Source organism: Cavia porcellus, unplaced genomic scaffold (assembly GCF_034190915.1).
Source record: "Cavia porcellus strain 051 isolate PalLab524CR breed Dunkin Hartley unplaced genomic scaffold, mCavPor4.1 scaffold_32, whole genome shotgun sequence".
NCBI classification, from domain to species: domain Eukaryota; kingdom Metazoa; phylum Chordata; class Mammalia; order Rodentia; family Caviidae; genus Cavia; species Cavia porcellus.
In genome coordinates, this window is record NW_026947515.1 from 30,147,450 (window position 1) to 30,159,599 (window position 12,150).

The window sequence follows — 12,150 nt, forward strand, 5'->3', positions numbered from 1 at the left end:
CATTGGTAGCCTGGACGAAGCCTGGACAGCCGTGAAGCCCCAGCTATCATGGGTCCCCTGGGGGCCCCCACTCAGCATAGGGCTTGGCCAGGGGAAGTCCTCCAGGCACCCTGGCTGCAGCTCCACTCAAGGCTCCCTTCTTTTCGCTCCACTCAGTTTTACCGGCGTGTTCACGGACACCCCAGAAACACAGGCATTTCATCCCCCCTTCAGCCCTGGAGAAGGAGAGGACAAGAATGGGCCAGGTGCCTGGGCAGTGGTAGCTTTGTAGGCAGACGGTGACCGCAGAGACCAAGGACAGCTCAGGTCTGGGTAGCGGTGGCCACACGACTTTTGCAGGGACCCGCCCGGCCGCCAACTCGCAAGTGTGGACGGCCAGTCGGAATCCCGTGGCCTCGTGGCACTGGCTGGGCGAGACCTCTTACCCCAGCCGCCGGCGGCCAGTCTGGTGAGAGACCCCCGAGCCACAAGGTCAGGGGCGCAGTCCAGAGCCAATCTTGCAGCTTCTAGGCCCCTGCGGGGCGGAGCCCGAGCTTCGAGGCGGGGCCGGGGCGGGGCCGGGGCGCCCGGAAGCGCCTGCCGGCCCCGCCTGCGGGCGCGTGGTTGTGTGCGGCGGGCGGTTGCCGATAAAGTTGTGTGAAGGCGGGCCAGCCCCGGGTCACGTAAACGGAACATGGCGGCCCCGGCGGGCGGCGGGGTCTCCGCGGTGTCAGTGCTGGCCCCGAACGGGCGGCGCCACACGGTGAAGGTGACGCCGAGCACCGTGTTGCTGCAGGTGCGGCCGCCGGCCGGGGTGAACGGGTTGAGTGGGGAGTCGCCGGCCGGACACCCTGTGGTTGCGCCAGGGCTACGGGGCGGGGCTTTGGCCTAGGAGGGTCTGGCGCGCAGGCCCGCCTCCTCCTTCTCCGCGCGGCCCACGGGTCCCGAGGCGGGGCGGGTGCTGGCGACCCCTAGCATCCCGCCAGCTGTGCCAAGAATGGCCCAGCGGGGATGTCGCCGTCAAACCCCCGTCTCCCCGGGGTCCTCGGCGCCTGGATGAACCCAGTGCCTCCATCTGCAGCTGGAGCCTGCCGGGGCCGGGTCCTCAACCAGTCGGGTTGGTGGCCGGAAGCGGATTTGCCTAGTCACTGGCTGTGCTTTTGCTGAGCGCCGCTTGTGACCTCGAATGAATGAACATTTAGAAGTGTTTATTGAGCCCCTGCTGCGCGATACAATGAGGGTGCCGAGGAACACAACACGCGTGTCTATAATAGGAGCTCACCGAGTGCGTGCGCACAGATTAGAAGTGCGAGCTCTGGCAGATTGGGCAGAACTCCTTGAAAGGACCATTCCGTTTGGGCTGGCTGAGCAGGGATTTTAGCTTTCAAGGAGGAGGAATGAGGCTTGGGGCAGAGGGAGCTGGTGCAGAGGTTGCCAGGGCACAAGGTAGCCCCAATGGGTGAGTGTGAGTGTGTGCGTAGGGGAATCCTAGGGCTTGTGGTAGGAAGATGTCTGTGAAAACAGGCCCTTAAAGAGCCAGAACCAGGTGTGGATAGTTTGTGACCGTAGAACTAAGAAATAAGGCAAGACTTCTGTGTCCTGTTAGGGAGAGAGAAGAATGGACAGGATTTGCAAGTCCAGTGTTCCCAGCCGTTGACTGGACTGCACTTTGAATGGCCTTGCAGTGACTTTTGCTCACCCACCGACCAGCTAGCTCATCTTTGACAGACCTCTGTGCCTGCAGAGTAAGTGTCCTGGCCACACGCAGGGGGTCACTGTCCTCTTGTTTTTCAGGTTCTGGAGGACACATGCCAGCATCAGGACTTCAACCCCAGGGAATATGACCTGAAGTGAGTTTGGGCTCAGGTGTGGGGACCCAGCCTGCTTCCACTACTACTAAATATTCTGTGGTTGGAAGAGCCTTATTCTTTCCCAGTTCTGGAAGCCAGAAGTCCAAAATCAAGATGCCAGCGGTGGTACATGCCTGTAATCCCAACACTTAGGAGGCAAAGGCAGGAGGATCATCATGAGTTTGAGGCCAGCCTGGGCCACACAGGGAGATCCTGTCTCAAATCCCCTCTCCCCCAAAACAAAATCAAGGTGCTGACCGGACTGTGTTCTTCATTTTCCCCGTTTTTACTTTTTGCGGGTACAAGTTAACCTTATATAATGATTATATTCCAAGTGGGGAGTTGACACATGGACTTGGCACATCTCAGTTCTTTTTTCATCCCTTTTCCCTCCTCTCCCTTCTGCCTCTTTCCATTTCTTGAGCCCTCTTTTGGGAAAAATATGGGAAACTTTTTGAACTTTCATGTCATCTTTGTGTTGCTAATCTTGTCTCTGTCTTGCAGCGGGCTCTTTGTATCATTGAAAACTTTAAAAGGCTTGCCTTGGCTGTCTTAGGAGGACATTTGCCATTGGATTAAGATCTGTTGGATGATTCAGGACATCTCATTCAAGTTTTTTTTTTTTTTTTTTTTTTGTACCAGTGATTAAACCTACGACCTCACCTCGTGTTTGCCAAGTAGGCACTTTGCCTCTGAGCCATATCTTTGGCCCTTCATTCAGTGTTCCTGTTCGTTTGCTTCTGTTTTTTGAGATAAGGTCTTACTATGTAGTTTAGGCTGGCTTTGAACTCACTATGAAGGACCAGTTGGCCTTAAACTCACAGTGATCCTCCTGCCTTAGCCTCCCAAGTGCTGAGAGTACAGTATGCCCAGTTTGTTTAATTTTTTTTTTTTTTTTTTTTTTTTTTTGAGGCAGGGTCGCAGTGTAGCCCAGGCTGGCCTCAAACTTGTGATCCTCCTGCCTCTGCCTCTGGAACCATGCCCAGCTTCATTTGACATTATTAATTGCAATGATCGTAAAAGACCTGTGTGACAAGTAAGGTCATATTCACAGGTTCTAGGGGTTAGGACACTGATGAATCTTTTCTGGGTCCCATCCATTCTTGGGGCATAGTGGAGGATGGCAGGAAGCAGGAGTGACGTGAATGGCCCCTTTAGCTAGTGTCTGTTCCCTATGTGAGAATACCTGAAATGGGAGTGGGGCAGGGTCATGTTTGAGAACTCCCCTCAGCCTTTCTTCCTGTGTGTGTTTCCTAAGGGTCTGCTTTTGGCCCTGGCCCTGTTTCAGGGTCCATACGCATCACCCTTGGTTCCCTGGAGACTCATGTTTCCATCCTGCTCCTTTCCCTGCTGTCTGGGCTGGACACTGAATCAGTGTTGCACTTCTCTTTCCTTCCCCAAGTCCCCTGAGGTCAGGGACATTCCTCTGCAGGTCCTAGCTCTGCTCTTGTAGCCATAAGAGGTGGGGACACTGCCCTGTGACCTAGAGGGGGTTGGGAGGAGTCACGCTGATTTGGTACCATGTGGCTGTGCTCTGTTCTGCAGGTTTCAGAGAACGGTGCTTGACCTCTCTCTCCCGTGGAGATTTGCCAACCTGCCCAACAATGCCAAGCTAGAGATGGTGCCTGTGACCCGGAGCCGCGAGAGGCCTGAGAGTGTGGTAGGTGTCTGGCTGTGAGTCCCATAGACCTCCTTCCCTGGCTTCCTTTCCAACCGTTGGAGCATAGGGTAGTTGTGCAGTGTGCTAAGGGTGGGGTGTGGTCCTGGAGAGGGCCAGGGAGAGTCCTGTGACCCACTCTCCCTTCCTGACCAAAGCCACATGTTCTCCTCAGGTATCTAATGACCGGAAATGACAGTTTTTGGTGTTTCTGCAGATTCTTGTTACTGGTTTTTTGTTTGTTTTCATTTTTGAGATAGAGTCTCACCATACAGTGCAGGCTGGCCCTGAGCTTGCTTGCATAGCTCAGGTTGACCTCAAACTCAGGGCAATCCTCCTGCTTCAGCCTCATGAGTTCTGAGATCACAGGCATGCACCACCATGTCTGGCTACTGTTATTTTTGGTAGGATTGATGGTGTGTATTTGTTTTTGTTTGTCAGTAGCATTCACCTACCAGTTTGATGTACATTGAAAAGATGTATAGAACTCAAAAAACTATATGGAGCCATCTGGCAGCCAGCTCACAAGAGGCCCAGGCCTTACCAGGCTTCTGTGGTGGGGCTTGTTGTTCCCAGCATGGTACTGCCTGCTCACACAGCTCCTTCCTACATCAAGTTGTGAACTTCTAGAAGCACTAGGCAGGTCAGCAGGTTGTGACAGGTGAAAATGGCAGCTGTGGCCGTTTTGCCTTCTCCATTGCTGCTGGGTCTCTGATTCTGTGATAGTATATCTTTCCTGTGCTACTAGAAGGTACTTTTTTATTTTTGTCAGATCAGGAGGCCCAGGTCATTTGTTGCTTTCTAAAGCCACTGCTAGGCCATGTCAAGCCAGGAGTCAGGTGGCCAAGACCAATCTTAATGCTGACTTTTTTCAGTATTGCTTTATGGAAGGAACCATTTCCTTGTGGGGTCTCTGGGAGGCACATGAGGTCGACAGGCTCTGGCACCTGTCACACAGAGCAGCTGCTCCCCCATGTCATCAAGACTTAATGTAAACGCACTTGAAGAAAGAATCCTGTGGCTAAACCACGGGGTTAGTGCAAGTCTGAGAATGTGCACTATGCTGTGGTGTATGGGTGATGGTGTTGCTCAGTGTTCCTCTCTCATGCTCTTTGTTTTGTGCTACTGGGGCTTGAACCCAGGACCTTCGTGCTGCCCTATATACCTCAGTCCTTTTTATTTTATTTTATTGTTATTTTTATTTGTTTTGATACCTGGGATCTAACTCATGACCTCACACTTGCCAAGCAGGCATTTAGGCTACTGAGCTAAATCTCTGACTTCTATTTTTTAAATTTTATTATTATTGTTAATATTATTATTATTATTATTATTATTATTATTATTATTTTGTCTTTTTGAGAGTTCAGGTTGCTTTTGACTTCACTTTGTAACCATGGCTAGACTCGAATTCAAAGCAATCCTCTTGCTTCAGCCTCCTGTGTGCTGGGGTTACAGGCATGCACCACCATATCTGGCTCTTTTTTGAGATGGAGTTTCACTAAATCATTAAGTTGCCCAGGCTGGGCTAGGAATCACTGTACTGCCTCAGCCTCCCAGATGGCTGTGACTGTAGGTATGAGCCATGGCCAGAAGGGGATTTTCACAAGAGAGGATGCTGTACTTATGTTCATAGCCAGGCTTTGTACGTTAACATGTTTATCACTTGGCAGATGGACCAGAAGGGACTTCTCCTTTTAGGTTTTTGCCTCTCTTGAGAGGGCACAAGAGTATTAAAAGTAGATTTGTAAAAGTAGTGTACTCAGTTCAATGTATTAATTGTCTACTACTGGTAACAAATTGTCCCAAAACCTGGTAACACAGCTCCAGACACCCACTATACCACGGGGGCTTGGGCGCTGGATCAGGAAGCAGCTCTGCTCAGAGCTTTGGGTGGCACCGTGCTGGCTGAGGTGTGGCCTTGGAGGCTTGCTACTGGGCCAGGGAGTGCTTTTGTGATGGCTTTTGCCCATGGCACTGGTGCACAGGTGTGCACGCCCTGTGTGTCTTTGTGTTCCTCCAGGGGCCTCCTAGTGAGTCTCCAAGGGACCCCTGGGAGGTGTCAATGCTGGGATTGTGGCACAGGCTGGCTGCTTCTCTTCCTAACAAGGTTCTCGCATCCTGCCCTCCAGGTTCGGGTGGCTTTGCAGCTGGATGACGGCTCCCGTTTGCAGGACACTTTCTCTTCAGGTCAGAACCTCTGGGAGCTCCTCAGCCATTTTGCACAGACCAGGTGAGGATCAGTGGGCAGGCCCTGAGTTTGTCCCTGCCCCCCTTAGCAGAGATGCTGCCACGGCTACTGGGCTGGTCTGACACATGTGGCTTCTGCCTGTGTTCACCAGTTAGTACCCAGTGGGTGTGGGTTTGCCAGTGGCTCCTCTTCCTAAACTTCTGCCTCCAATAGCCCTGGCCAGCCTGCCAAGCAGAGCAAGGACAGATTTCTATCCTTGTGGAAACCCAGAGTCTCTGAGGGTTTGGTAGACAGCAAAGGGGAGATGGAGTTCTAGGTGCGTCATTTCATGCTGTGTGCTCCTGGTTAGCATCTGTGTTTTGAGGATCCTTGCATGAAACAGACAGAAGGCCACCTGGTGGCCCCTTTGCCTTGAGCCTCTAGTTGTAAAGCTATGGTATAGAAATGTATCTGTTTAACGGTACTGGTGCATGCTATCTTGTTTATTGGTTAGTAGTTTGAACCTTGTTCCTGAATGAATAAATGGTCCCATTTATTCATTCATTTTAATGGGTCTTACATTGTGGGATGGAAGTCTTTGCTTTAAAGGTGTCAGCCACCAGAATGGAAGGTTAGCTGTGTGGCGATAGGTGAGTTGCTTTGCTTCTCTGGGCCTCTGATATCTCGCCTGTCCCATGGGTGGCATGCAGGTGAGCTGAGCTGATGTATCTTGACTGCTGGGAACAGGAGCCAGCATAGTGGTTTGTGGGAATCGCAGGGTGATGGTAGTAGCCCAACAGGTGGGGAGGCCTTGTAGAAAACCCACACCGAGCTGATGAGTGTGCCCAGGGCCTCAGATGCTGTAGATAAGGTTGCTGAGGTGTGCAGGTTGGGATCTTAGAAGCTTGATGTCAGCAGTGTGTGGGGCCATAGAGCTTGAACAGATGGAGGTTACACATCGTGGTAGATCCCTATAATTCCAGCATTATGATAGGCTGAGGCAGGAGAATCATGAATTTTAATTTAGCCTACTAGGCAATTTAATAACTTGACAAGAATTTGTCTCAAAATTTAAAAAAAAATGGGTGGGGGATGTAACTCAGTGCAGAGGTGCTGGGCCAGTCCACAGTAATGCTCACCCGAACACACACAAGTAAAGAAAAAGAATGGCAGGCAGGCTGAGAGTGTAAACATGATTTGCGATAGTGTGGGCTGCCATCTGTTGACTGGCTGGTCTGGCTGAGCAGTAAGAGACGGTGGCTGTGTCACTGTTCCCAGAGGCCTGGTGAAGTCCAGAGGAGCTGGGGCTTGAAAGGCACACTTGTGAGAAGGGATCCTTGAGATGTGGGGGCGCAGGAGCAGTAGTGGCTCAGTCAGTGGCGTATCTCGTCAGCTGTAGCAGCAGGTCATATGGTGGCGGCCTGTGCCTGGCCTCTCCCCCTCTTCATGGTGGTTGGCACTGGGAGACATCAGAGTGCAGGCAAAGTACACAGGGCCTGGGGTTGACACTGGTCTGGTTGTGGGGCTGAACCCCCTTAGTGGTAGAGGTTCCAAACACCTTGGTAAGTGAAGTCAGTCCGAGCATCAGCTGGAGACCTCTGCAGGCTCAGCTGCACTATGTCAAGAGACCCTTACCAAGGAACATCATTGTGAAATGCAAGACCTGGGGACAAAGAGGCTGAAGGCTCTTGGGTGAAGGACAGGCCTAAAGCCCCTGAGGGAGCAGTTATATCTTCTGAATCTTGTAGGAGGACCCAGTTGTTCTAGAATTCTCTGCATTGCCATAGTCATGAAGAGTCAAGGTAGAAGTTGCTGCTCCAGGGCCAGGTGACATTGAGGGGAATCTGCTGTTTCTTCAGAGAGGGTGGTCTGGGTACCAGGGCAAGGATCCCTCAAGGAGAGAGAAGTGTATGCAATAAAACTAAGCAAGCATGGAAAACATGAGTCAGGGAGGATGTAAGTAAGACCCAAGGGAAATGCCATCTAGGCCAGAATACTGTCCTCAGCTGTGCACCAGGCTGTGTGCTCAAGTCCAGGGGCTACTTCCATTTTACAGTTGGTTCAGGCCTTGGATGGAAACGCAGACAAGGATGTGACCCTTCTGAAGAGGGGCCGAACGTGCTGGGAGGGGAGGGAACACTGATGCTGACTTAAACCCCTTAAGACCAGGGCAGTGGAGAAGAAAACATGAGGTACCCCTTCCAACAGGAGGAGTAGGGCCCAGAGAGGTCACGGGGCCCTAGGTCACTGCCCTAGGGTCTGGCCGACAGGGGGCACTCCTACAGCCTTATGGAAAGTTGTACAGAGGGACATTGAATATGAAATGATTTGTACCTGGCTTTCTTTTTTGTTTGGTTTTGTTTCGGTACTAGGAATCGAACTCAAGACCTTGCACTTGCCAGGGAGGCACTTGTGCCACTGAGCTATGTCCCTTGGCCCTGTACATGGTTTTCAGTTCTAAGTGTCTGATGAATCTCTTCTTAAAGATTGACACAGGTTATTCTGCCTGCCAGGTCATCTTCTGTGAGTGGACATGTACCTGGTCAGTGCTAGCAGTGGGCTTAGAGTTGGCTTGCACAGCCGAGCTGCGGAAGATATCTCGTACCCTCCCTACCCCACTCCACATGCTCCCTTGGAATAAGTCCAGAGGTAGAATTGCTGGGCCAAGAGATGGGGCATTGTTAACTTTTGCTTCGGAGGTTCAGCCCCCAGCTGTGTCTTGGAAGCTGGGTCCCATGTTTTGTGAGGCCCTGTGGTGGGCATGTTTCCAGCAATATGGCAAGGTCTAGATGCCCAGAAAAGAGATGCATTGTGGAGATGTCCTAGAAGGTGAGAGAGGAGCCTGTGCACTGCAAATTCTGTTTCCAGCCTGCTTTCCCCTCGATGCCTCCTGGAAGCTGGGAGGTCTAGGAGTGTGGAGTCCTGTGCCTATGTATGGAGATGCCAAGGTTAGGGTCTGTAGGGAACACTCAGGGTCCCTCAGAGATGAGCATGCTGTCAGGGTGATTCTGATTTGTGTGTTTGGGGAATACCAGGTCGTTTTTTGGCCAAGAGCTAGCACTTGTTTGGAAGGCAGCTGCTTTCTGAACGTGGCTGTGGCCCAGTCCTGACCCCCAGTGTCTGGATCATTGCTAGCCACTGGGAAGACCACACAAGCCACACTTGTAGACCACAGAGGTAACTTAGAATTTTCTAGTAACCACATGAAAGAGAAAGTCAAAACAGGTGTAATTAATTTCAGTAATATGCTTGATTACTAGCACACCGAGAATATTACCCTTTGAGTGTGTAATCAGTAGAAAGATCATTTACATTGGTACATGACTTTTGAAACCCAGGATATGTGTTGCACGTGGAGTTTGTCTTCCCCTGGCTGGTCACTGTTGACCTTCCCAGGGACTGGCTGCTCCTCCTGCTGCTTCCTGGACTTTGGAAAGGCACCAGAAGAGGGCTCGGGGCTGCTGGCTGTGGACTGCCCTGTTTCTGTAACCTGATGGCTCACCTATCAGATAAGCTTGAACAGCCATCCTGACCTCCAGAGACTGTGCTCCTGCCTGCTCAGGCTGGCCCTGTGCTTTAATTTAGGCTCATAAGATGGAGTGCCCCTCAGGGGATTAGGCAAGACACAGATGGAAATAAGGGTGTCTTTTTTTTTTTTTTTCTTTTTTTTGGAACCAGGGTTCGAACTTACAACCTTGTGCCTGCCAGGCCGGCACTTGTGCTGCTGAGATAAATCCTCAGCCCAAAGATAACATTTCTTGGAAGGCCCTGAGGCCTGTGGCTCCACGCAGCCGAGGTCAGGAGCACGTGGAAAAAGGGACTTAAGGGTCTTGATGGGTCCTTGGCGTGGCTGAGGAGTTTTAGTTTGCCTTGAGCTCCAGCGTGTCATTGTAGCTATCCATTTAGCCCACATGAGCTGCCAAGAGGGATTGAGTAGGGGTGAGGAATCGGTGGCTGCCTTGAGAGAGGTTATACTCCAGTGTGGGAAAGTCATTCTCGTGTTCAGCAAAGATAGGACCTGTAAAATCTCACCATCTGGCTGGCTCTTGGGTTCTACATTCTAGCCATCCTGGGATTTGGACTCTGCTCTGCCATGCTACCCACCCCAGGTCAGCTTGGGAACAGCATGGATTTCTGTAAACGTCAAGTTCGTGGATTCACTACAGAGAGCACTTGCCCTTTCAGTGGTGGTAGTCTGTACCAGCTGCTCCTTATGTGGTTCAACCCCTGGCACGCTTCTGTTTCCATGGCCCCTGCCTTCTGTTCCCAGCTAATTCTGGTACAGCACTAAGAAAGTCTAACTCTTCTTTCTTCTTGCAGGGTCTAGGTGATCTCTGCAGTCACTAGGGTGTGTGGGGCTGCAGAGAGGGGCTGCCAGTGAAGATGGGACTCTGCTGAGGGCCTGAGAGCTAGCTTATGGCCACTTGGGTACCTTTGTGTGCCCAGCAGGACCTGGCTCAGAGCTCCTGGCTGCTGCTGGAAGAACAGGACCAGTGGCTGCTTCTTCAGGATTATCTTAGGCTCAGCCACTTGAGTTTCCTTGTTCCTTCCAGCCTGACGTGGGACACAGGGCGGGTCAGTCACATAGTGGTGGCCCAGATACCCTCAGGATGAAGCCTCACCCTTGATGGGCCTCCTGAACCAGGAACCACATTCTACTTGTAGTCAAAGTCCCGCTGGCTTTTGCCAGTGCTGTCAGTATGGGTTGTCCTTGTGTGGGGAGCATGGTGATGCCAGGCTTTTTTTGGCAGTACTAGTTTGTACCAGCCCTGGCTTGGTCAGATGGGTAGCTGCCATCCACCCTCCTGTGTGTTCGGTGGTTTCGATTGAGCATGGTAATGTAGGCATGGGTGGCGAGCCCTGGGTGGTGCCACGAGCTCTATGTGGGTGAAACACATAGCTCTGGCCTTGGGAGGTTTGTTGGCCTTGGAGTGGGACTTTGCGGATTCCCCAGCATCTTCCCTCATGGTAGAGAGGCATCTCTTGTGAGGGTGGGTGGGTGAGTGGGCCTCATGGGAGCCACCAGTCTTGGTTTCTCACTCTAGAGCACTGTTTTTGGCTGCTTGCTCTGGCCTGAAGTCGGGGCAGGTCTTCAATTTCTGGGGTCAGTGACACTTGCAGTGTGTGAGGTCTGTGCAGGGCCAGCGAGTCTCTGCTGGTGTTGAGAAGACATCTCCTGGCCATCTGTTCAGGACTGAGGACAGCGTTTGCTGGGTCCAGTGGTATAGGTCGGGAAGTGATTTTGGCCGCCTTTCCCTCAGCCTCTTGGCCCCTTAGATGTTTACAGGCTGCTCCCACAGTAGAAGGAACTTTGGCCCACCTGCTGCTTCCTTGGGAGATGCTGTATATCAAAGCTTCCTTTGATGGTGTTCTGTCTGCTGTGTCCCTGTTTGTGATTGAGGAAGAGTTTTGAGAAGGGGAACTGGCTGTGCTCAGCTGATGTTAAGGCTATGGCCATCCTAGGCCAAGTGACTTGGGCAGCTTGTGATAGCCAGCTCCTTCCTATGGCGGGTCAGATGTGCATCTCAGTTTTGAGAGGCAGGACCTTCAGCTCACTTCTCCTGATCTTCCTTTCCAGCCCCGTGCCTCTTTCCTGCCAAATGTCTTCCCTACTGACTTTTTCACCTTTCCTTTGTGTGGCTTCAGAAGGAAGAGCCAGTCCGTTGGCCTGACCTGAGCCTACAGACTTTGTTACTCTGCACTTTGGGATCTTGTGTGTCCCTAGACCCTGGGGCCAGGTGGTATCTGGCAGGCCAAGTAACAGGCCCTTTGATAAAGGGTGGGTGACAGCCTGTTGTGTGTAACTCTCAGGGAAGGTGTTCTGCAGGTCTACCTGACTCCACATGTGGATGTCACAGCCAGAAGCCTGCTCTGGGCAGTTGGCCCATGGGACCTGTGCTGTGCTGGTAAGGCCTCAGGAGCCAGCGGTGGTGGGCAGAGCTGGGCTGAGAGTGGACAAGACTATATCCAGCAGTGGGAAACACACAAGAGCAAAGCAAGAAAAGTGAAGGGAAAACATGCCAAACCCACCCGCAGAACGGGACCTCGAGCAGCTGGCCCAGGGCCTGGGTAGGGGTGTACCGTGAGGGCTGTGCAGTGTCCTGAGCCTGTCTGGGCCTGGGCCTACTCTTCCTTGCCTGGAGCCTCTCCCTGTGTCCTGAAGGGCAGTCTCACTCCTGTGGGGTCAGGAGCCACGGCTGATAGACTTGTCCTCGTGGCCCTCTTGACTTTTTAGGTGTGATCATAGGGTGCACATGTCTCATACCCTGACATTCCTGCATGCTGCCCTCTGCCCTTTCAGGCCTTCTGTCTAAACCTAGCCCTTGCCTAAAATTTTTTTTCTTCTTTGAGGCAGGGTCTCACTGTGTAGCCCAGGCTAGCCTTAAACTTATGGTGATCCCCCTGCCTCAGCCTCCTGAGTGCTGAGATTATAGGTATATGCCACCATGCCTGGAATCTCTAATTTTTATTTATATTAACTAATGAATTTTTTG

The 12,150-nt window shown here is 52.0% G+C and overlaps 1 protein-coding gene across 4 annotated transcripts in view; it reads left to right on the forward strand.

Moving 5' to 3' along the window:
* The first annotated feature begins 577 nt into the window (after window positions 1–577).
* Window positions 578–12,150, forward strand: part of Aspscr1 (ASPSCR1 tether for SLC2A4, UBX domain containing) — a 38,917-nt gene continuing 27,344 nt past the window's right edge. The window contains exons 1-4 of one of the 4 annotated variants that reach the window (XM_003464906.5): window positions 578–775; window positions 1,774–1,829; window positions 3,375–3,489; window positions 5,619–5,719. In XM_003464906.5, the coding sequence (XP_003464954.2) occupies window positions 674–775; window positions 1,774–1,829; window positions 3,375–3,489; window positions 5,619–5,719 (374 nt within the window). In that variant the 5' untranslated portion in view covers window positions 578–673. Of the gene's footprint in view, window positions 776–956; window positions 1,097–1,585; window positions 1,725–1,773; window positions 1,830–2,760; window positions 2,866–3,374; window positions 3,490–5,618; window positions 5,720–12,150 lie in introns of those variants that run through there. The other 3 variants (XM_023562922.2, XM_023562921.2, XM_013147187.3) reach the window with 3 other exon arrangements.